Consider the following 21,891-nt stretch of genomic DNA (forward strand, 5'->3'; position numbering starts at 1 on the left):
TTGGGTAGCAAACCGAAACTGTGCCACATTGTTGCCAGAGCCATACGAAAAAGCGGATTGCTGTGCTTTGTAGTGGGCTCCAGATGAGAACCAGTGACACTTGAGTTGTATTGCGACACGTATCAAATCACAAGACATGTATCGTGTTATGATAAGCCAGACTCTTGCCAATACACACAACTAATAAACAACCTCAACAGATTGTGATGTCAGCCTTTGAACAAACCAGGACCCTTTTTTTTGCAGTTTCCTTTTGTGATCCCAGATGTTCAAGCCCTTTAATGAGAAAGCTTGTTCTGCTCTAAATACACCAAACTTGTTTTGCACAGAAACCCCAAAGATTGAGAGCTGAAATTTCTTCATTTTCTTCTGACCAAGGATCTCTTATAGACCCCAAAGGTTCAAGACAATTTTTCAAAATAATGTTGTTTTTATTGCATTTATTTTGAGTTATCAACAAAAAACAGAAAAATCCTTACAAAACGGAATGAATGAATTGATATTGTGCAATACCATTTGGATGGAGGCATGGTAGGTTTATTTTTCTATAGCGTAAAAACAACCAAGTGCATCACAGCAGACAGAACACATGTGATGACAGCAAAAAATTATCAGTCCATCATTAAAGTCCATTATGTGGAAACACTTTGAATTTAGCAAAGACGTGTGACCATACAGTGTGGTAGAATGTTTGTATTATTTTTATGTGGAAAAACAACAGTGGGGCTGAACTTCATGAATTTAAAATGTGAATAGATTTGCCATTAATTTACTTATTTGTTTGTACACATATTTAATTTACACTTTATTATCCTGCAAGAAACACAAGGAATCTGCACTGTTCAGTACATCTATGAGACACACTGGTTGAATTTTTGACTATAGCTGGATCACCTTCAAGATGTCCTGGATCGATTGTAGGTCAGTGAATTGGATCATTAAAAATGAACCAAGATTAGCTAATTGTGATGTGATTTGAATTGTTGTTTAAATGAACAGTTACACCCTAACCAAAAATTCTCACAGACAGGGCCGCCATTAATTCCATTCCTGATCTTTACTCCTGATCTTTTTCATGTGCTATTTTGCTCACATTTTGTGCACATAACTTCTGCCCTTTTTTGCCTGGTTTTCAGCAATAAACACATCAAAATAATGATGTCAGACTGAGTGAAAATCCATTTTAATGATTGATTGATTGATTGATTGATTGATTGATTGATTGATTGATTGATTGATTGATTGATTGATTGATTTGCGACTGTGAAGATACATTCTAAAGAAAGCATTCAGCTTGCCTCATAATGTTTCAATTTATGAAGCGCTCTAGCTCCATCTGGTGGACAGAAATCGCAGTGCTTGTATCTGATTGGTTGAAAAACTATAACGTGTCTGTAAAATAAGGAAGTGAAGCAGAGTCGCTTGTTTGGATCAAACGTGAGTGACGTAGTCATGCGACGTCTTTTCTTTAGTTTTAACAGGTAAGGTTGTTCCCCGTTTGTGTGTTTTGCTTTCTGGTGAGGAGTGAAAAATTAAAGGACTTGAAGTGTTTGATATCAGATATTCTGTTCAATTCAGTTCCTGTAGGCCTCATTTGAGTTTCATTTTCTGTTTGCAGATTCAAACATGAGTGACCTTTCCCTTAACCCTCTTGTTCTGATTGGCATTGGGTCCAGTTTTGCATTTTCTGGCCTCTTTTATAATTTATATCAGAAAAAAAGACAGGAGGTGGATGAGCTGAAGGTAAATGCCTCCCTGGTGTGAAGTTACAATGCAGATTAGGATCATTTAATTTGGATTATTGTTTCTTTATTACAGAAAATACCATCTTTTAGACCAGATCAGCATTTGGTTAAAGTACTGAAGGCGTCTCGGCACAGCAGACTTCAATACGTTGCTGTTGAAGGTAAGATATATAAGAAATATGAATATAAGTTATCTTATTTAGAAAGTTAGTCCTATATGTTGTCTTCATTTATGGTTCAGGTGTGGTCCAACCAGATGGAGAGCCTCTGGCAAGCCGGTTTAAGCCAAGATGCTTTGGAGTAATTCAGAAGATAATGATGCAGGAGAAATGGAAGTACTGGAACTCTGTCAGCAACAGCTGGTATTTAAATTTCAAAATAAAAACTATAAAGAATTTTTAGCTCACTGTCTAAAAGTTTGTTTGTTTTTTCCAGGATAGAAAAGACGACCAACAAGACGGAGACCAACAACTTTGTGCCTTTCAGCCTTGTTAGCTCTGAATCCTACATTCCTGATGTTTATGTCAAAGTTCAAGATCCTCTGGAGGCCTCAAGTGGTATCCTGGAGACCGTTCACCACAGAATTAGACGTGCCGAGGAGGGATTGGTGGAGATAGCTGTGCAGGGTCTGACGGGTGAGAAACCTGTGGCGCTGGAGGAGGTGGAGAAGCTGCTTCGTGTGGGGACCACTGTGACAGGCTTTGGAGAGCTGGTGCTGGAAGGGGATCAGGTGATAAGGCTGCAGGCCCCAAAGGACGGCCGCAAGTATTTCCTGACGCCCACCGACCACAAAGGCTTCATCGGCCAACACGAGGGAGTTGCTAAGATGTGGCAGTCATTGTCTGCCATAACGGGGATCACAGGTGCCGCCATCCTCACTACTGTTGTGTACAGTTACTTTGAAAAGAAGGATGACAGGTCCGAATAGGCTTGAGGATGCAGAGGTGTCCAACCTGCCCAGGTGTTTTTTTTTGCTTTATTGAAAACCTGCCCAGGTGGTGCCACAGCTAGCGCTGCTTCAGGGGTCCACTGCACATTCCTGATGCTAAACTAATGCATTTGTATTTTAATTGAATATTTTTCCCCATAAAGTGTCCTGTTTGACAGGGCACATGAAAATGCACACATTACAAAACCTTCCAAAAAGCATTCCATGAAATTATAAATATAGAAAAAACCAAATGAGCTGGAAATTTAATTCCAATTTACAAGAGAATTTTTTAAAATTTGTTTAATCAGAAATTGTCTAAAAATATCTGTATGAAACATTGAGTCATTCCTTTACTGGTCTGGATTACTTGTCCAAAAATTATCATCTAATATAAATATAATTTAATAATTTGAAATAAAATGTGAACAAACTCACACCCAAAAGGACCAAATGGGAATATAGCAAGCATCTATAAAATAAAATGCATACTTGTTCCTCAATTTAGAACATAAAATGAGTCAATATAAAACTAATTACAAATTTTAACTTGACGTCTGTAGTTCCAAAATAAGATATTTTATTAGTTTTAACGTATTTTGTTTTTCTAGCTGCTGAATTCTGTGGGTGTTACAATCTCTTTTTCTTTTACCTTGGATTATTTTCATTTAATCTTACTTGAAACAGATGTATGAGGGATGAGCGGTGTTTTCTGATTTTAGGGTGAAACTTGTTCCGTGTCAAACATTCTCTTATGGTTTTTATAAATGTATCTCTTGTGTTTGAGCCAACATTTTCTGAAGGTCCAACTCGTTTGCAGTAGGTGATGACTAAATAAAGCAACAGCTTGATCCTGATGCATTTTGTGTTGAGAAATAAATGAAACATGCAGGCTTCTGCAGGCAAAGGGAAGTTTTTTATTCCATTTGGACAGTTGCTGCAAACAGTCCTCAGATGCTGCGACATCTCCTTCAACCGGATGCCTGCTTCACCTACAAAGTCTCAGGTGTATTTACAGAAATGATTTGTACTCAGTTCATCACTCGCCGTCCTCTTCGGAAAACTCCTCAGCCTCTTCCAACCACTGGATGAACTTCTGAAGCTGTAGTGAAACACAAAACAAAAGCATAAAGCTCTAAAATAAGCCTACGTTTTAAGTTTACTTCTTTCTTAAATTATTGGTTTTAAAATGGATTTATGTCCTCCATCCTAATGACCAACAGGTTGAACTCACGCTCTACATTCTTTTTTTCAAGCCACTTAATTAAGGACTTGCAAAGTTTTTCTTCTCCAGATCCAAAAATAAATCCCGTAACTTTAAAAATCTAAGGTGAACGTCTGCAATGGTAGCAACTGTTCTGCCAAAAATGGCAAATATTTTCCTCTTCCATAAGTTAACTTAAATGTTTTTTAGGATAAGCGGAAAACCAAGCTGAAATGAAATAACTTGTTCTGCTTAGTGTCAATTTAACCTTTAGTTTTTCATAAAATCGATTAATGTTAATACCTTTTTCCCTGCACAAACCTTAAGTGGTAAAAATATATATGCAAAATGAAATGAAATGTGACTAAGCTATACCAAAACTATGATAATTAATACAGAGTATGAGAGCAACCACCAGAAGAAATGATACCATTTAAATCATAAACTAGCCCATATTCTGAGGATGTGGTTAAAAAGAAAACAGCTGAATAATTTAAACCAGAAAATTGTAAAAATAAAAAAAAACCCAGCAGCACCCACCCCCGGGTTTTTGCGGAGCTGTTTGCTTTTGTCTGTGGTGGCTCCTTGTGAGAACCATCGCAGTATCGTCTCCTCCTCCAGGATTTCCAGCTCGTACATGTTCATCAGCACCTGATTGACAGACGACAGCCTCAGACACGCCAAAACAACCACAATCAGCCAGCTTTCCACACTTTATAGTAACTGCTGGTGGCTCACCTTAACCATCGCCGCCCAGTGGCTCTCCTGTTCCCAGAAATGCTCCTCAAACGCAGACAAACAGTCCAAGTGGTCCTGAGCTCTCTTCACGTAGTTTTTGAACACCGGAGCCCATTTCTTCAATAACTGAAAACAGAAAAAAATCATAATCAGCTACAGTCACCTCTAAAGAAATGGGATGGAATGGGAAAGCTGCTTCACCGGTAGGAGGAGTTTGACATATTGGGACGGGGTGAGCTGTGGGCCCTGCTGCTGGAAGGGGTACTCCAGCACCACTTTGGTTAAGATCTGCATCACCTCCTTCAGAGTGATATTGTAGGCATACCTATAGAGGAACAATGAGCTCCAGTGAACAAAGATGTAAAAAAAAGAGCATCAAAACTGCAAGAAGGCTCAGATTTACTTGAGAGAATTTATCTCCAGGACAAGATTGTCACAGCTGATGTTCTCCTCCAAACCTCTCTGCAGGGTCCCAAGCACCTCCAACTGGAAAACTAAACAAAATTATGCAATTCTTTAACTGTTTGGATCAATCTTCCAAAATTTAAGAAATATATTTCTGTCATAAAAAGCCCTGAGAGCTTTTTTTTGTTTGACCAGTAGGGGGCAGTCATGCAGGGCGAACATTAGGAGTGCTCACCTTTGACATCATCCATCTCAGGAGAGGGAATTACTGGGTCATCAGGACCGTCAGGCTCGCTGTCCTCACTGTCGCTCTCAGGATCCGGCTTCAATACCAAACCTGCTCAACATGAGGCAAAGAATTTAAAACAATAACACTCAATAAAGACTGGAGAGCTTTGAAACAGATTCCTACCCCATAGACAATGTGACAGCTCCTCCTCCTCCGTGTCATCCAGACTGCTGGCTCTCCAAATGTAACCTTTTCCTTCTGCCCCAACTTCTGCTGGGTTAAAAACTACAGAAAAGAAGCACCAAGTCATCTCCTAAAACAATGAAGGAGTAACAGGTGATTTCACATCACTTCAGGCCAGCACGCACCTTTCTGCTTGGTTTTGTCTTTGCCTTGGTCAACTTGAGCGTCATCGCTGAGGAACTCATCATCGTCCTCCTCCTCTTCCTCCTCTGGATGATGCATCGACACCACGGTACCCTCTGGCAGAGAAACGTTGGGTCCAATCACCACCTGGAGACAGAGTTCACGTGAATACAAAAAACCTACAGAGAAAACAAAGTTTGGGCCTCGTTTTAAAAAAAACAGAAAACTGGAAATTGATCCAAAAGGGCAGAAAAAAATCAAAAGTTTTTACATCTGCAGCTAGATTTGCTCTCCCAAAAGGTGCTGAAGAAGAGCCACGGACTGCATGAATGAAAGATAAAGTCCGTTTTGACGGTAATTTTGTCTCATTATGCTCCAATCTTTCTGAAAACAGGTACATTTGCATGTCGTTGATATGGAAGCTACAGTCCCATGTCAATCAAAAGACCACACCCTCATTTTAGCACAACTTTTCCTTGGAGAAATAGTCACTTTCAATGAGTGACGTCACACTCACAGTTGTCTTATACAGTCAGTGATGTGAACACAACCATTACACTTCAAATAAGTATAATTCAGTCAAAATCATCTCAGATTTTTAACTCACTCACTAAAGGTGAACAAAAAGAGTAAGCTGTTTAACCTTAAAGTAAGAAGAAACAGACAAAAGTTTTAGCAAGTAATGTAAGCAGTTACACAGCCAGTTGTGTTGGCTTCAGGGATGCACAGTAAAAACACGCCAACACCAGTTCTGGTGAATAATTGCGTTAACGAATTGCACTTCATGCTCAAAGTTGTTTGGTCCACACCAGAGCATGTGAGCCAACAAGAGAAGATTTTGATAGCAGCTGTGTGCGTTTCTTACGTTGTAAGCCAGGACGCACTGTTTATCGAGAGTCACACCCTGTTTGACCTGGACCTTATCGCAGACCACAGACTGACGGATCACCACATTACTCGCAATGTGGACGTCGTTCCAGATGTACGCGTGGTCTAGGATCACGTTGTCTCCTGTTGCAGGAAAAGACGAAACATTTCAGAGGATCAGACAGGCTTTGAAGCGCCGTTGGGTTAACCTGTCAGCGAGCTCACCTATAGTGCAGTTGTTGCCGATGACGCTGTTGGAGATGGAACAGTTGGCGCCGATGCTTGTGTCTCGGTCGATGAGCACGTTCTCTTCCATCTGGCTGCCGTGCCCCAGGCTGACCCCAGAGCCCCGGTACACGTTGTGCCGAGAGTATGTGCAGATCTGCCCTTCCCGGTCGGTGAAGTTGGACTCAGGGGTGAGGGGGTAAACCCATCGGCGCACAAAGTCCGACGACACCGAATCATACATGAGCAGGTTGGACACACGCACGCCGTAGCCATCCGTGGTGACGTGCATATGGATCTGGTTGCCCAGAATCTGAATAGAAACAGTGAATTACTGTCACATGCAGAAGGACCAAAGACGGAAATGAAAGTACCACTCCGATCATCCTTTGATCTATTAAGTCTTCCTAGTGATTTTTTAATTATGATTATGCCGTTTTTGACTAAATCAAAATAACTATGCCAGCTCGGACTAGGAAAACTGTGAGGTAGATGGATCTAGTCGTCCACAAGAAGATGCATCAGAATAAGGCGGAGCAGGGAGCTTGTGGCCCGCCGATTGTAGCCGATCTACATCACAACTACCGTATTTTCCGGACTATAAGTCGCCCTTTTTTCATAGTTTGGCAAGGGGTGCGACTTATACTCCGCAGCGACTTATATTAGAAATAAATTGAAATAAATACATTGTTAACCCTCCTGTTATGTTCATTTGTGAGGAACAGAGATGATGTTCCTGGGTCAATTTGATGTATGAAGTATGTTAAGTGTTAAGAGTATGTTAAGTGACTCAGAGAATCAGCAAACTTTTTTTACAGTAAGATCTTGAAGGCTAACAACATAATATTCTATTTTCCAATGATTTCATAGATTCAGAAATGCAATAAAATGACAACTGTTTCTACAAATACAGGATGAAAACAGAGTATTAGTTCCCCAATGATGCTTCATGAAAGGAATAAATTAATAAGTATGAGAAAGAATTACTGTGAAATTATGAGAAAACAGTCTGCTATGATTGTGTCATATGAGGTTGTGAAACTTATTAGTTCTTGGTCTCAGATTTTGTCAAATAAATTTCCTGTCAAAATGCGACTTATAGTCCAGTGCGACTTATAGTCCGGAAAATACGGTACAATCTTTTTCCAACAGTAGCTTTTTCTGTCTGCTCCTCATTCACAATCATTTGAATAAAGAAAAGCAGTTTTAATCTTAATTTTTTTATATGCCCTCCATCATCAGAAAAATGCCACAAATACACATTAAAAACACAAAAATTTAGATTTTCTTTGGAGTGGGTCTTTAAAAAGCAATAATTAGATTTGTGGAGCACCTCTTCGTTGACCAGAATTCCTCGAACAAAATCATCCCTAGTCTGGTAGTCGAAATTATCGGTGAAGAGCTCAGCAACCTACAAAAATATAGGGAGAAGCGCATTAAAATACAATAACAAAGATTTTATTTTTCTATTTTTGTAGCAAAGCTGACCTGTGGAGAGCAGATGCTGATGTGACAGTCCAGGAGGTCATGTCTGATTTCAAACTCATCAGTTCCACAATGAAAAATGTTCTGCAGAACACCAACAGTGTTTAATTAGTCAAATCCTTAAAAGGAGAAAGAGCAATAAGCTAACCGTGAAACCAGAGTTTACCATGGGAAACTGCAGCTTCCTTAAGCCTTGTGTCTTCTGGTAGTGTAAAATCTGCTGACTCTTACTGTCCACAGCTACAATGACATCATCTTCCTCACAGCGGGATCTGTGACCCGGAGACGACTCCTTAAACATCATGGTCATCACAGAGATGTTCTTCTCCATCTTTCGCCGTTGCCTGACGAGAACAAAATGCTGAAGAGAAAAAATCTGCAGAGAATCCAAAGGGGAGCGTTCTCTGAGGGGATCTACCTGTGCTCCTGCAGCGCCTGACTCATGTCGATGTTGGACACCACGTCTCCATAAACCAACACAAAGTCAGATCGCACCAGGGACTTGGCGTCGACATCCCTGAGGACATCCCCAAGGGAGCGGTACAGTTCTGAGGTGATGATGTGGACTGTGTTTGAGGAGGTGGGTCGACACCACTTTGATTTCCTGTAGGAGAGTGGAAGGTTCAAACAAAGAGAAAAGACATCCCTAACACTGACGGAAGCTATCCAACTCACAGTAAATGCTCCTTGATTTTGCTGGCCATCCAGCAGCAGAACACAAAGGTCTCCTGGACTCCAGTGGAGGTCAGGAACTCCAGGGTGTAGTCGATCATGGCAACATTACCGAGCGGCAGCAAAGCCTGGCATCAACAATCACAATCTGTCAGCAAAGCTTTTAAAATGTCGAACGTCAATCTCAACATGTCCCATCAAGATATATTTAAAGAACATTACAAAATAGCGCTTTAATAGTTCGGGAAACACTTGATAACATGTGCAGCTCTTGTCAATTCCGAGCATGGACATTATAGCCTCCATTAGCATCCCGGGTTGTCTTAGCTCGCTGCTTACCCGCGGCTGGTCTTTGGTTACCGGGAAAAACCTCCGGTTGAAGCTGTCAGCCACTAAAACGGCTTGCAACGGTTGTTCCTCGTCTTCCTGCTCACCTGCGCCTTTCCTACCCGACATACCCGAGCGGCTCTGTTTTCCTCCTCTAGCAGCCATGTTTCACAACCTGTCGTCACAAACCACTACGGCGAGCACCAAGAGGCAATTTTAGTCAGTGGTCCGCGCTCCGCGCCTCATCTTTTTGGATACTTTTATATATATATATACAGCTTACACACACATATACACACACATAACTGTAACTGCAAACTGTTTATATATTACAGTTTCAAAAAATATTTATATATATATATATATATATATATATATATATATATATATATATATATATATATATATATATATATATATATATATATATATATATATATATATATATATATATATATATATATGTGTGTTTTGCAAATCGCAACATTGATTGAACGTTAATAATAAAAAAAATTGAATCTTATTTACTTTTTCTTATGGTATAAACAAAAAAATCATAGATGAATGTAAAATTGTTTGCATTTTTCTATTTACTGTAATGTATGTTTTGTTACGCAAATGCCATTCCATGGCATCCTCATAGTTAATGTTTCCTTGTCCTGTGTGTTTTGGACAATAAAGTATGTTTGATTTCAAGTACTGGTGACCAAAATTCCTTTCTAAAAATCACAAAGACTTTTGCCAGACATAAACAGAAATTATTTGGGAGATTACATTTTTTATTAGACTACATATATATGTTTTGATGTAAAACTAAAAATAACCCAAAAACAACATAACACGCCTAATTTTCTTGCATTTGAGGCCTTTGGTGAAACAATAGCCTACTTTATTGTCATCTGAATTTTTTTTTTAAAGATGAAGAGTTGTATCCCCTTATATAAAAAAAAAATGATACAGGCAGAAAGTTTTTACCGCAATCATTTATTTATATTTCAAACATTCTTTAGCATCCACTTAGTTTAAGGTAAATTTAAGTGTTTTATAGAACTTCAAATTCATTTGCAAAATAAAAAACTAATAACAGTACACTGAAAAGTGTACAAAAAAATGTAAAAAAGAAATAGGCAGATGGTGCCGCGTATCAAAACAGAACCATCAAAACAGAGAAAAAGTTTCAGGTTGGGTTTTGAAGCGTGAATAAATTTGGCCAAAATTTGCATTCCATAAATGTGTAGCATTGTAGTTAAACTTAAGTCACAATATTCATGTTGCTGAAATATACTTAGATGTAAACGAAAGCTTTAGGAAATACTGATTACTGAATTGAAGAAAAAAAGTTTGAGAAAACAAAAAAAGAATAAATGCAAGGTTTGGTGAAATTTGAAATTTATACCCAATTTTTTGTAAGTTTTTTTCCAATTCTTTTCACCTTATTGAATTGTGAGTACATCGAAACAAATAGATTTGAAATGTATTGATTTATTTGACAATTTATAATTTCATTTTTTCCGCCAGTTTTTTATTTTCATATCTACTCCTTGCACTTTCATTTCCTTCATTTGACCTTTTTTTTTTTATCATTTTCACCCATCATAGTTTTCAGCGTCAACAATAACAATCATCGTTTTATAATAAGTCACTGTTCATAAACGAGAGAAAAGTGCAAGTGAGAGAACATCATAAACAACTTTTGATCCTTTTGCAGACATAAAAAAACATCAGGCTTCTGCCTCACATAAGTTTAGACAAAAGCCTTCATTCGATGCTCTGCCAAAGCTCAGCAATCTTCTATGATGCTCTCAGTGCCTCACTCTTCTCATATGACTAAAGATGTTTGGTAATCTTCTTGGCGTGCTCCAACACAGAGTTGTATCTCAGGGTTTTTTCCCTCCAAGATGCTGGGATTCCCTCAAGACCAACCTAGAATTAGCAAATGCCATGAATTACACCAACAGCACTGACTTGTAACGGAATAGTGGCTAAATTAGGCAAATGATCTGACCTGAGCCCCCAAACATGCTCCGATGAAGGACCCTCGACTGCAGGTGCACCCACCGCAGCTCATGGTGTCTCTGACAGCCGTCTCAAAGTTCTTGGCCGTTAGGACTCCGTGCAGCGCTGCCTGGAATGCACCTGGCAGACCTAAAAAAATAATAATAAATGCAATAATTCATAATTATTTGAGCCGAAGTTCAAAGAATTAAGATTTTCTGTCACCAGAGACGCTTAAACTGTCAAAGTACCTCATGTGTTTGGGAACACTGTGGGGATAATCTCCTGGGGAGTCTTTGATAAATGCTCTTTCACCTGATGAATGTGGCCTGAAATAACAACAGGACATGACGGATAACAGCATGACCCAATCTCATGACTTTATCAGTAACAAAGCAGCAGTTGATCTCACATACCGACCACCGCTTTATCCAAATCCTGAGGCTGCTTTCTCTTCAGATCATTCAGCTGATTCAGCACTGCCTCCAGGGCTCCCGGATCAGCACCGTTCAAGATGAAATGTTCCAGAAACCTCAAGAAATGAATTGGGGGATTTTATTTTATGTATTTATTTTTATTGTAGCTCTTTATTAAATCTAAATTTGAGGATAAGTGGGATAAGTTTACATCATCAAGAGTGGCACTGAAAAAAGATAGATAATAATATAAGGATCTATCCCATTTCATTAGTGCCACCAGGAGAAGAAACATGTTAAAAACCTTGCTGCCCCCAAAGTTTCTGCAACACATTCGTCGCTGTTCTGAGTGACGCGGACGGCCTGTTCGACCTTCTCCAACATGTCAGGCTGCCCTGCATAGAAAGCCACAACAGGAGCCAGCTTGGCTACACCGTCGATCTGACAATCCGTCTCACAGCCTGCAACAGAGAAGACACGTCAAGTTTGTTTGTTTTAATAGCAGCAAACTGTTTTATTTTATTAATTTATTTTTGGAATAACCTGTTTCCTCTTTTCCAGCATCCATATTCTTTATGAAACTCTTCAAACATGCCTGCCTCCATGGTCCCTCAATGGGCAGCTGAGGTCTCGGCCCTGATGAATTTAAAAACAAACATTCTATGAGTACAAAGATTTTCTCCTTAAGGGAATACCATAATAGTAAATGCAGCATTTCACTCCAGAGGAGCTGAAAAGATCCGTACCGGTTTTGTCTCTGTACGGATCATTGATGGGTGTGTCGTACTCTGAACCCGGTCCAAAGAACTTCATTGTGCGCTGCTTTAGATGTTCAACGTTTAGACCTAGAAGACGACAGTGATCAATGAATCATGACGGGAGTTAAAATGACATAAAATATAAAATATCCTCAAATTCATAATTTGTTAATTGATTAAAATTTGGTTGATCAATGCCACATGACTGGGGCGATAAAAATCTCATTTAGTTGTTTTGCGGAGCATCTTTGTGTTAAAAATCTACCACTTTGTTGGGTCCAAATACAGATATTAGGAGAGACTGGCTCACCTCCACATTCAGACAAGCTTTCCAGCAGCACATAAGCCTGGTCTCCGTAGCAACTCTGCTCGCCCGTCTTCCTTCGGTAAAAAGGGTTGGCAGACTCAGAACGGAACTCTGGGTTTGAATCCTGAGCCAGTATCCCCTTCAGCTTCTGCAGGTCATAGACCCAGTGCAGAGGCTGTGCTGTAAATACATCATCCAGTCAGTTTTTTTTTTTAGTTCAGACGAAGATCTTTACAGGTAATAATTACTTGTTTGATTGGGTTATTGGGGGAAATGTGATAGAAATGTGAACAAGCTGTTCAAGAGCAAATACTGATGTGGTAAAAGGTATGCAGGATCCTTTGAAAAATAATGACACAAGTCCAACTCCGACCATCTTTTGATCTATTGTAAAACCATTCCCAATGGTATTTTAGTTATGATTATGTCGATTTTAGCCAAAACAACCCAAAAAACCTGGGTCGTTTCCTAGAACATCGTTTCTGCAGAGCGGCTGGAGCTCATTAAACATTTGCCTTGGAGTAGTAGACACAATAAACCCAATTTTCCTTCGAGGGGGTGTTTAAAAAATGTTATCCGACTGAATTAGATGCAGAATAAACAAAATGATAACCAGTCAAAAAAATTACCTGCAGCATCTGCAACAGCTGATCCAACAATGGCTCCTATTGCCCTGTCAGCCACAGCTGAGGCCATCTGTGGAGAAAGGAAAAGTCTTACTGAAGGACTTTGTTTGGCTGCTTTCCTCAAAAGTTTATGATCAAGGCTGGAGCTGACACTCCTTAAAGACCTTCATTAGACAGGAACTTACACAACAAGGGGTCACTAAAGGTCACGAGTACTCACTGACTTTCTATTTCATTTATTTTGATAAAATAATGTGATTTAAAAATAGATCTAAAATGGATTTTGGCAAAGATGTGTGGTAAAATGTAAACAAAAACAGCCAACACTCTTGACAGTTTATAGCCTATATTAAATAGAGCTGCTAAAATTAAGTAGACCAAACTAATAATGAACGAACAAAGAACATTTATCTACTTACTAACTAATCTACAGTGCCTAAATGTTATTATTATCTGATCATCTTTGCTTATCCTACACTTTTATTGCTCACTGTTTGCAGTCTAAACTAACGGATTCGGCATTTTTTCAGCGTTTTTCAACATGATAGATTGAAACGCCAGTTAAACACAAATATTGACAAAAATCATACATACTTTAACCACCGCTGAATGCAGGACGAACAGTTACGAAGTCCGTAGCTTCTCTGAACTTCAGTGGCGTCTTTACACAACAACCTCCATGTTATGAAAACGTCTGTCGCTTTCTCCGCCCACCAGAAGAGGGCGATAGAGGACCACGACTTTTGAACGTTCAACTTTTTTCTCTCCAACTTTATTGACTAACGTGTCTGTGACAAAAATTGAACAGTGAAAAAAATGTGCCCCTCCTTCACAAAGCATTTTTCCCCGTTTTTTTCTGATCACTTAAGTGCTTTATTTAATTCTCTTTTCATGTTTGCTGCTCAATCACAAATATTCCGATTATATGAGGAGAAAGTCACCAACTTTTTTATTTTTGTGTTCTTTAGGGTTTCTTTGAGACATCAAAGTTGTAGAAATTGTTTCAGAATGCAGTGCTAACAGACAGGAATATTTTCAAATGAACACCACACAAGACAGTTGTTAAATTGCTTGTGGAAATTGATGGATTACAATAATAACAAGACAATCCAAAAAAACAGATCAAAAGTGAATTCAGAAAATGGAGAAGTAAGGTAGATGGAAAATAGGAACATTAAGATAGGTCAGCAAGCCTTCCAAACCTAAATCATAGGATATTTTAGCTACAGAATAAACAAATTATAACAAGAAACATGGGGCCCGCGTCGGACTGGCGACCTGTCCAGGATGTCCCCTGCCTTCACCCACGAGTGGCCAGGATAGGCTCCAGCAGCAAAAGTAGACGTTTAGTTAAGGAGTTGTGTTTAACAATTTGGCTAACTGTGAGATATTATATTGATCATTCATTAGCTGATTTTGATCAGTTGTGTGCATGTGGACACAATTAACAAGCTTTAAAGTGTAACTTTCAACATGTTTTTTAAACAATAAGCTTAAAAGATTAGCACTGTTTTGTTTTGTTTTATATTTTATTTAAAAGGCATCTTAGCTCCTTTGAAATTGTGACAGTGGTTAGGAGGTTCTACTTAATAGAGAATTTTACGTCTGAGCTTTTTTTTCATGCCTCATGCCTGAACTGACAGATTTCTTGTAACTCAGGCCTGTTTCTGAAACATAAACTGGAAAGAGCTGTGCACACTGTCAACACATGAGGTGCAAATGAGACACTTTTCATTGAGAGCCTTTCAAGGCTAGTTGAATGTTAACTGGAACACGGTAAACCTGGACTCTTAATAGTTTTTTTGGTTCTCAGCCTAACTGCTCAGCATCAAAACACACTTTATTTGTGTATCTTTTCCTGTGATCACACTGAACAACTCCTGCAAGCTCTTCAAAAAATTGTTTCAAAAAGCCTAGTGTGTTGGAAATATGTCATTCCTTGAATTTGTTTATGCAAATATTGGAGAGACAAAAGTTTTACAAAACACAAATTCTTCACTTATTCTTGAGATTCCTAAAATAATTTAAAATCCTTCTTAAAAATCTTCAATTCTTCTTAGGTCAGGGCTAAGTGACACCTATATGCACAGAAGCCTCAGCAGGTGCTGCTTGTCCTTGAGTGACCCAGGTCCGCATTCTAGTGCTGTGGCACTGCCAACAGCAGCAAATTAGACACCGACGGCAGCCCCTCCTGATATGTACTTCACTGTCCCACATCCATTATTTTTAGCTGATATCCAAGCCACCGTCTTCACTTAATATGGGAGGAGACAGTCTTACACTACATTTTCAGTCATTTCTAAGTTAAACATGTCGCTTTTGTTCTTCATTTGGTACAAAAGCTCAAGAAAAGTTTGCAAACTTGTCATCTTCCCCCTCTTTTTCTTGCTCCACAGAAAGAATGTAGAGCTGATATGACCCCAGTCCTCTGACTGCACTCAACTTTTACAGGTCTGTAACATACACTCAAGCACACACACGAACCAACCTTCGCTCAAAGCTGTCACCCAAGCAACAGCCCAGACCCTGCCTCATCTTTCCTATGTTCAGTTACACCCCACGTAGACATGCACACTCACACCTATGTCAAGCTTAGCCCTGCCCCTCTTGCCCCTTGCACCCCTCTGCAAGTTTCCCATGAGGGGTTTTTAATAAGGTGGACCCAGGAGTCTGTCTTGCTCTCTTCTGGGTGGCGCGGATTGGAAGGGGTTCTGCAGAGATTCACAGATTTCTCTTTTGTTTTTAACTGAACAGAATCGTTACCAATTCTAAAACATCCCGAAGAGGAGCCATGAAGTGGACCTGGGTGCTTGTGGCAGTCTTGCTGTCCTTTGGGGGTTTCTCACTCTGCAAGGACGCTTTAGACTTCCTGGAGTACGATGGCAAGGACCGTGTCCACAACCTCAATGCCAAGAACTACAAGTCTGTGATGAAGAAGTACGATGTCATGGTGTTGTACTACCATGACCATCCTGGATCCAGCCGCGTCGCCCAGAGACAGTTTGAGACGGAGGAGCTGGCCCTTGAGGTGGGTGGAGAACTCGGACGGCTAAGATGAGATGCTTTTGAGGTTTTACTGGACTTTGACCTCAAAGAACGCAGAATCCTACTAAGAAAAAAGTTGTTTGAGACTCGAAATGACATGTATAATTCTCCAAATTAAGTCTGGAGGCTGATAATTCATACAGCTAAACATGATTTTGAATATTTAAATTTAGAAATTTCAATACGAATGCACCCATTTTCTGCAAACACATGACCCGCTTGAACGATTGCAGACTTTGTGCATGAGTATTTGTTTTTGTAAGGGACTTGATCCACATGAGCGCTGTGACAGTCCGTCAGCACCTTCTGGGTGGGTACTCAGCATTTCCCACATAGAGAGTCATTACATCACCTGTAGCATAAAACGCCAGTGTCAGCTCCCAAAGCATCAAGCAACCGCATACCTCTGCTGTCAAGTTTCAACATTTGCCAAAAAAGGTCAGGTGCATGTCTGCATTTTTGCAGAGACAAACATTTTTGACAGCTGGATTAATATATTAATATAAATAATTATTTCAATAGCAAATGAGGCAATTAAATATGTGCAATAATGGAAAGAGTCAGGGTAACAGGTTAGCTTTTTTTTTTTTTTTGCAAAACCCAAATCTACAATTTTAACATGTAGACAATAAAACAATGATGGCAGAAATATATATTTTTTAGCATGTTTGGGAAAACAGGAGGGTAGTTGGAGAGTCCGCCCTAAGTAAAATCACATAATCTCCTCAAACCCCCAGACTGTGGTGTGGTGCCTGCAGGCTGCAGTCTAGAGCCTACAAACCAGAGGACGACGTGCTGGCTCCACTAAAGCCAGCTCAGCTCTGTGCAATGATTGACACTTGCAGTACTGTACTTGTCAGCGGATCCCTGAGAGATGAGCATCACTTCTGCCTCACCATAATAGTCCCTGGACCAGTGTGGAAACTGGCGCTATATTTATCCCAGGACCCTTTTGTGGTCGAGTTCCCCAAAGACTTGTGTTTGTACTTTAGTTTGTAATAATTTAGTCGAAATTTAATTCAATTACATTTCTTAGAGCTGCATTGTTCAAAATAAAAAACATTGTCATGGGAAAAAATTTAAGAAATATTTTTTGCTAAACTTTAAAAGTGTTTTTCATAAAACAACCTCCTATTGTCCAGAATTTAAGCCATGTTCATTACACCAAATGCATATCAATCATATATAAATGTTAAACTATTATAGATTCTTATTTTATGGGTAAAAATAAGAATCTGTTATTGTCCAGTGGAAGACTAAACGAAATGAATTTGTCATCCTAAATACTGCAAAAGAAATGCAGGTTCTTCAGGTTGCATGCTGATCAACAGCTGAATCCGAAATCGGAATTTTCTTTGTATTTTTTTCTATTACAAATTATATAACTTAAAAATGTGTGAGTTTTTATTTTATTTTACACAACATTCAGCGCAACATAACAAAAATCTTTTTTCTTAATCTTGAAAAAGCATAGGAGATGAGATTTATCTTATTCTCAAGTGGTTGTAGAGGTGGAGGTAAAATTATTACTTGATTTCAGAATGTACAATAGATTTTTTTATTTTTTTATTTACTCTTTTTAACATAAGTCACAAGCAAAAAAAAAAATTTTAATTAAAGATGTAACATTTTTCCAAGTCTATCAAAAAATAAATGTTGCAGAAATTTAAAAGATACAACATTTAGAGTTTTTATGTTTTTATTTACTCTTTGTAACATAAGTCACTAGCAAGAAAAATAACTTTTAAATAAAAGGTGTAACATAAAATAACAAAAAATAAATGTTGCAAAAATTTGAAAGATACAACATTTAGAGTTTTTTTTATTTGTTTGTTAATACCACAGTTTTCTTCAACAGCTGACACTTTGCCAAGTTGTTTAGCTGCTTGTCCTTGCTCATTCATCCACTCAAGTTAAGAATGATGCTGTTAAACAGCCTGTTGGTCTGTTTTTGCCAAAGAAAACAGCTGTTCAAGAGCTCTGACACCAGTATGCTTCAAAATTTATGCGTATGTATGCACACACACATACCTTTAACCACTTCGAGAGAGCTGTCTCTCTTGCAAGTGTTTGTCTGCTATTGGTGGAATTAGCAGTCACTCATAAGGTTCAAATTTCACACAGATTTAGAAAGTGCATGAGCAGCACTCTGAAAGGCAAGCTTTTATGGTAATGAAACTACTGAGCACAACAGATATTCTGAAAGGTGAAAACAAACAAAACTTCATCATTTTGTTTTAAAGACTAAACCAATGTTTTTCTATTGCAGCGTGTCGCACAAGTCCTGGACAATTTTGAGGATGAGGACATTGGAGTCGGTCTTATTGATGCAAAACTTGACAAGGTTGTGGCCAAAAAATTAGGTAATCAGATCACACAAAATGAAAAATTAATCAGCCGTGAGATATCTTGTGACTGGGAAAAATGATCATGCCCATATTTTTTCTCTCTCAGGCCTTAAAGAGTCTGACAGCATCTTCATCTTTTCGGACGATGAAGTCATAGAGTATGACGGCGAGCTTGAAGCGCACACTCTTGTGGAATTCATCTATGATGTTCGTGAGGATATAATCTCACAGTTAATAACATGCCTTGTTTTAGAAAAAAAAACATAAACATATATTCTTTTAATTTGCTTTCTATGGAACAATAAGACTCTGATTCATTCATGCCCTTCCATTTCTTCTGCAGCTTCTGGAGGATCCAGTAGAAATTATTGACAATAATCGAGAACTGAGGGGCTTTGAAAACATCGAAGAGGACATCAAACTGGTGGGCTACTTTAAGAGTCACAAATCAGAACGTAAGGATCCATAAATTGATGGCATGATTGTTCACCGATTTAAAGATCTGAGATCTTGACTTTTGACTTAATACTACACTATTGGTAAAACGTTTCAGGATAAACTAACTATTTCTGGCATTTTTGTCCTAAAAAGATACTTACATATAAAACTTTATATTGGTTTAAATGGTACAAAAATATGTGCTCAAGAACTAGAATTACAATGGATAAGATTTCCAACAGCTTAAAAATCTATTAATGTTCAAAAAATATGCAGAAGTCCTTTCTCCATAAACCAAAAATAGGTCTTTATTTGTAGGTAAGATTTTGCTGTAGCACAGGAGGACAATGGTTTCTGTTTGATCCGTTGGGTGTTTGTCAGGAGAAAACCACAAAAATCAATTTGCCAGACACACCTTGTGATAAAACTGGTTGATTAGAAAGCTCTCTAAACCTAAACCTGAATGATATCATTTAGGATCAACCAGAGTGGAGAGTGAATGGACAAAAATTTACAAAGCACAGTTATATACTTCCTACACGTACATGGTCTGTACAGTATACTTGCTATATCTATACTCAAGTACGCTTAATAAAATAAACTTTAAGTGTACTACTTTTTGCTAACGGATAACAAGAATGAGCAAGAGCTACAAAGGAGAAACACTATAATCCTAAAGATCTCAGGAAAGCCTAAGAAACACAAGAGGGTTTTTGGCCAGCACAACTTCTGGGTCCATTTCAGACCTTTCAACACTTTGAGACAGAAACTGGTTCACCCCAAGGACAAAACCCTAAATTGCAAATAGATCGACGTGGTGTATTCCATCCAACAGTCCATTGGAGAAACCAAACAACCTTTGCATTGGAAACATTGCCAAAAATCCAGGGCCAACTCTAGTGGACTGGATTCTACAGGACAACTCCATCTTAAGGACACAAATCATTGGTCTGAGAGCAGAGAGGATTATATCTTAACCAGAATTAAAGGGGGGTTTGAATGAAGTAAAAAAAAATTTTTTTTGTCATAAAAGACAAATCTTCCGTCAAAATGGAAATGGTAGACTCAGGTATGCAGGTTTCATTTGCCTTCAACTGCCTCTTGAGACCCAACTTAACAATCAAACAACCACTCTTTTCTATTAAAGTCACATCGTTCTGAGCTACTGAAACAGCCTGAATAATGTTTGTGACATTTCAGATTTTGAAGCTTTTGCTGATGCTGCAGAGGAGTTCCATCCTCATATCAAGTTCTTTGCTACCTTCAATTCCAAGGTGAGTATTTGTGTCAAGGTTAAAATCAGAAAAAAAGCAATTATAGAATTTTCCTTTTTTAAACTTTAATGCTTTTCCCATTTTGCACTTAAAGGTTGCCAAAGCTTTAGAGTTGAAGTTAAATGAAGTTGACTTCTATGAGCCTTTTATTGAGGATCCAATAGTCATTCCTGGAAAACCTTACTCTGAGAAGGAGCTGGTGAAATTCATTGAGTCTAATGACAGGTAAGACCTACAGGAAACCGTGATAGAATGGTTATGGGATAAAATCTTGACAGCTTGAACAGTTAAGAAAAGGATTCAATTTTTGCTTTTTAAGACCAACCCTGAGGAAGCTGCAACCATACAACCTGTATGAGATTTGGGTAAGTAGTTCTGAGCTCACATGTTTAAAACATGATATCAATTTATTTTTGGTAATACTTGGTCTGAGTTAAACCTTTGTCTTGTGCAGGATGATGATATTGGTGGTGAACACATTGTTGCTTTTGCAGAAGAGGCTGATGTAGGTAAAAGAACAAACACGTGTCCCAACAGACAGAAATTTTTATATTTGACTGAATTAAATTTACAAAACTCAGCGTGAGCTTAAAAAAAAAAAAACAACTTATCAGGCAAACTTATGAGGCAAACTGAAGCTTGTAGGTTGTAGCGGGATTGTAATCTCCTTCTCTTCTCAGATGGCTTTGAGTTCTTGGAGATTCTAAAGCATGTTGCCGAGGACAACAAAGACAACCCAAACCTCAGCATTGTCTGGATCGACCCGGATGACTTCCCTCTGGTAAAAATCTAAAACTTGGCAGAATAAATATATCAATATAAAAATAGCAACATGAACTGTAGCTTCACAAATAGTATTTTTTGTTCATTTCTCTTTAGCTTGTGCCACACTGGGAGAAGACATTTGGAATTGACCTGTCCCACCCACAGATCGGTGTCATTGAGGCTGATGATGTAAGTTTTTGTGCTTTTTTAAGATAAATAAGTTTCATTTTGCATTCATTCAAAATGCTTTGTTAGATTCTAATTTTTTTTAGATGTTTGTTTGACTAAAATATAAGGCGCTTTTGCTGTCAGGTAGCTTATGTTTGCTCCACACCATTGCCAATAAGGTCAACAAGCTTGAAATAAATGACTATGGAACAATGGGGAAACACTCCTCAGGAGTATTTAGCAAGCTGTAACGTTGTACTTAAACTGACCAATTTGTTTGCACCTTTGTACGTTTGACCCTAAAATCTGGATCATTTGGCCAATTGTTCTGGCTATGCTAATGTCCAAATACACAGCTTGTTGCTGGTTTACAGAGGTGGACCAAAGCTTTGATTAGTGGACTCTGGGACAGTGTTTGTATGGTGTGATAGGTAAATGCGCAGTGATACAGTTATCAAAAGCTTTGACGTCAACGAAAGGACGCATACGGATATTGACCGATACAGGTGTTGTGGGTTTTTGAGTTGTTTGAACCCGTGAGGGTCATAGAGAGGAATGGC

At 38.6% G+C, this 21,891-nt stretch overlaps 4 protein-coding genes across 5 annotated transcripts in view; 2 read left to right on the forward strand and 2 right to left on the reverse strand.

Moving 5' to 3' along the window:
- The first annotated feature begins 1,358 nt into the window (after positions 1 to 1,358).
- mul3 (mitochondrial E3 ubiquitin protein ligase 3) lies at positions 1,359 to 3,530 on the forward strand. 2 transcript variants are annotated; one of them, XM_078935496.1, is made up of 6 exons: positions 1,359 to 1,481; positions 1,619 to 1,743; positions 1,819 to 1,906; positions 1,987 to 2,107; positions 2,181 to 2,698; positions 2,733 to 2,891. In XM_078935496.1, exons 2-5 carry the CDS (start codon positions 1,627 to 1,629, stop codon positions 2,671 to 2,673), a joined length of 819 nt encoding a protein of 272 aa, XP_078791622.1. In that variant the 5' UTR covers positions 1,359 to 1,481; positions 1,619 to 1,626; the 3' UTR covers positions 2,674 to 2,698; positions 2,733 to 2,891. The 2 variants fall into 2 exon arrangements, with proteins under 2 accessions (XP_078791622.1, XP_004079155.1); XM_004079107.5 differs by having other exon boundaries at positions 2,181 to 3,530.
- Positions 3,531 to 3,567: 37 nt separating this feature from the next.
- On the reverse strand, positions 3,568 to 9,522 carry eif2b5 (eukaryotic translation initiation factor 2B, subunit 5 epsilon). Its single transcript, XM_004079034.4, has 16 exons — positions 9,204 to 9,522; positions 8,868 to 8,992; positions 8,611 to 8,796; positions 8,359 to 8,536; positions 8,196 to 8,276; positions 8,041 to 8,118; positions 6,708 to 7,020; positions 6,481 to 6,626; positions 5,618 to 5,762; positions 5,433 to 5,534; positions 5,256 to 5,357; positions 5,019 to 5,109; positions 4,817 to 4,940; positions 4,616 to 4,741; positions 4,418 to 4,528; positions 3,568 to 3,775 (listed from the first exon to the last, which is right to left on the reverse strand). The coding sequence occupies exons 1-16, from the start codon at positions 9,354 to 9,356 to the stop codon at positions 3,713 to 3,715; spliced, it is 2,124 nt and encodes a 707-aa protein (XP_004079082.1). The 5' UTR covers positions 9,357 to 9,522; the 3' UTR covers positions 3,568 to 3,712.
- Positions 9,523 to 10,842: 1,320 nt separating this feature from the next.
- On the reverse strand, positions 10,843 to 13,900 carry selenoj (selenoprotein J). Its single transcript, NM_001193492.1, has 10 exons — positions 13,888 to 13,900; positions 13,297 to 13,363; positions 12,671 to 12,847; positions 12,349 to 12,447; positions 12,146 to 12,238; positions 11,907 to 12,063; positions 11,603 to 11,718; positions 11,438 to 11,515; positions 11,197 to 11,336; positions 10,843 to 11,114 (listed from the first exon to the last, which is right to left on the reverse strand). The coding sequence occupies exons 2-10, from the start codon at positions 13,361 to 13,363 to the stop codon at positions 11,019 to 11,021; spliced, it is 1,023 nt and encodes a 340-aa protein (NP_001180421.1). The 5' UTR covers positions 13,888 to 13,900; the 3' UTR covers positions 10,843 to 11,018.
- A 1,864-nt stretch (positions 13,901 to 15,764) lies between these two features.
- casq1a (calsequestrin 1a) overlaps positions 15,765 to 21,891 on the forward strand; it is an 8,817-nt gene continuing 2,690 nt past the window's right edge. Inside the window, exons 1-10 of the mRNA XM_004079035.5 lie at positions 15,765 to 16,321; positions 18,608 to 18,701; positions 18,793 to 18,893; positions 19,030 to 19,141; positions 20,325 to 20,398; positions 20,493 to 20,623; positions 20,718 to 20,763; positions 20,853 to 20,907; positions 21,079 to 21,179; positions 21,278 to 21,352. Of these exons, the coding sequence (XP_004079083.1) occupies positions 16,085 to 16,321; positions 18,608 to 18,701; positions 18,793 to 18,893; positions 19,030 to 19,141; positions 20,325 to 20,398; positions 20,493 to 20,623; positions 20,718 to 20,763; positions 20,853 to 20,907; positions 21,079 to 21,179; positions 21,278 to 21,352 (1,026 nt within the window). The 5' untranslated portion in view covers positions 15,765 to 16,084. The remainder of the gene's footprint in view (positions 16,322 to 18,607; positions 18,702 to 18,792; positions 18,894 to 19,029; positions 19,142 to 20,324; positions 20,399 to 20,492; positions 20,624 to 20,717; positions 20,764 to 20,852; positions 20,908 to 21,078; positions 21,180 to 21,277; positions 21,353 to 21,891) is intronic.

The sequence above is a fragment of the Oryzias latipes genome, chromosome 17 (assembly GCF_053564925.1).
Source record: "Oryzias latipes strain Hd-rR chromosome 17, Olatipes_Hd-rR_3.1".
Lineage (NCBI taxonomy): Eukaryota > Metazoa > Chordata > Actinopteri > Beloniformes > Adrianichthyidae > Oryzias > Oryzias latipes.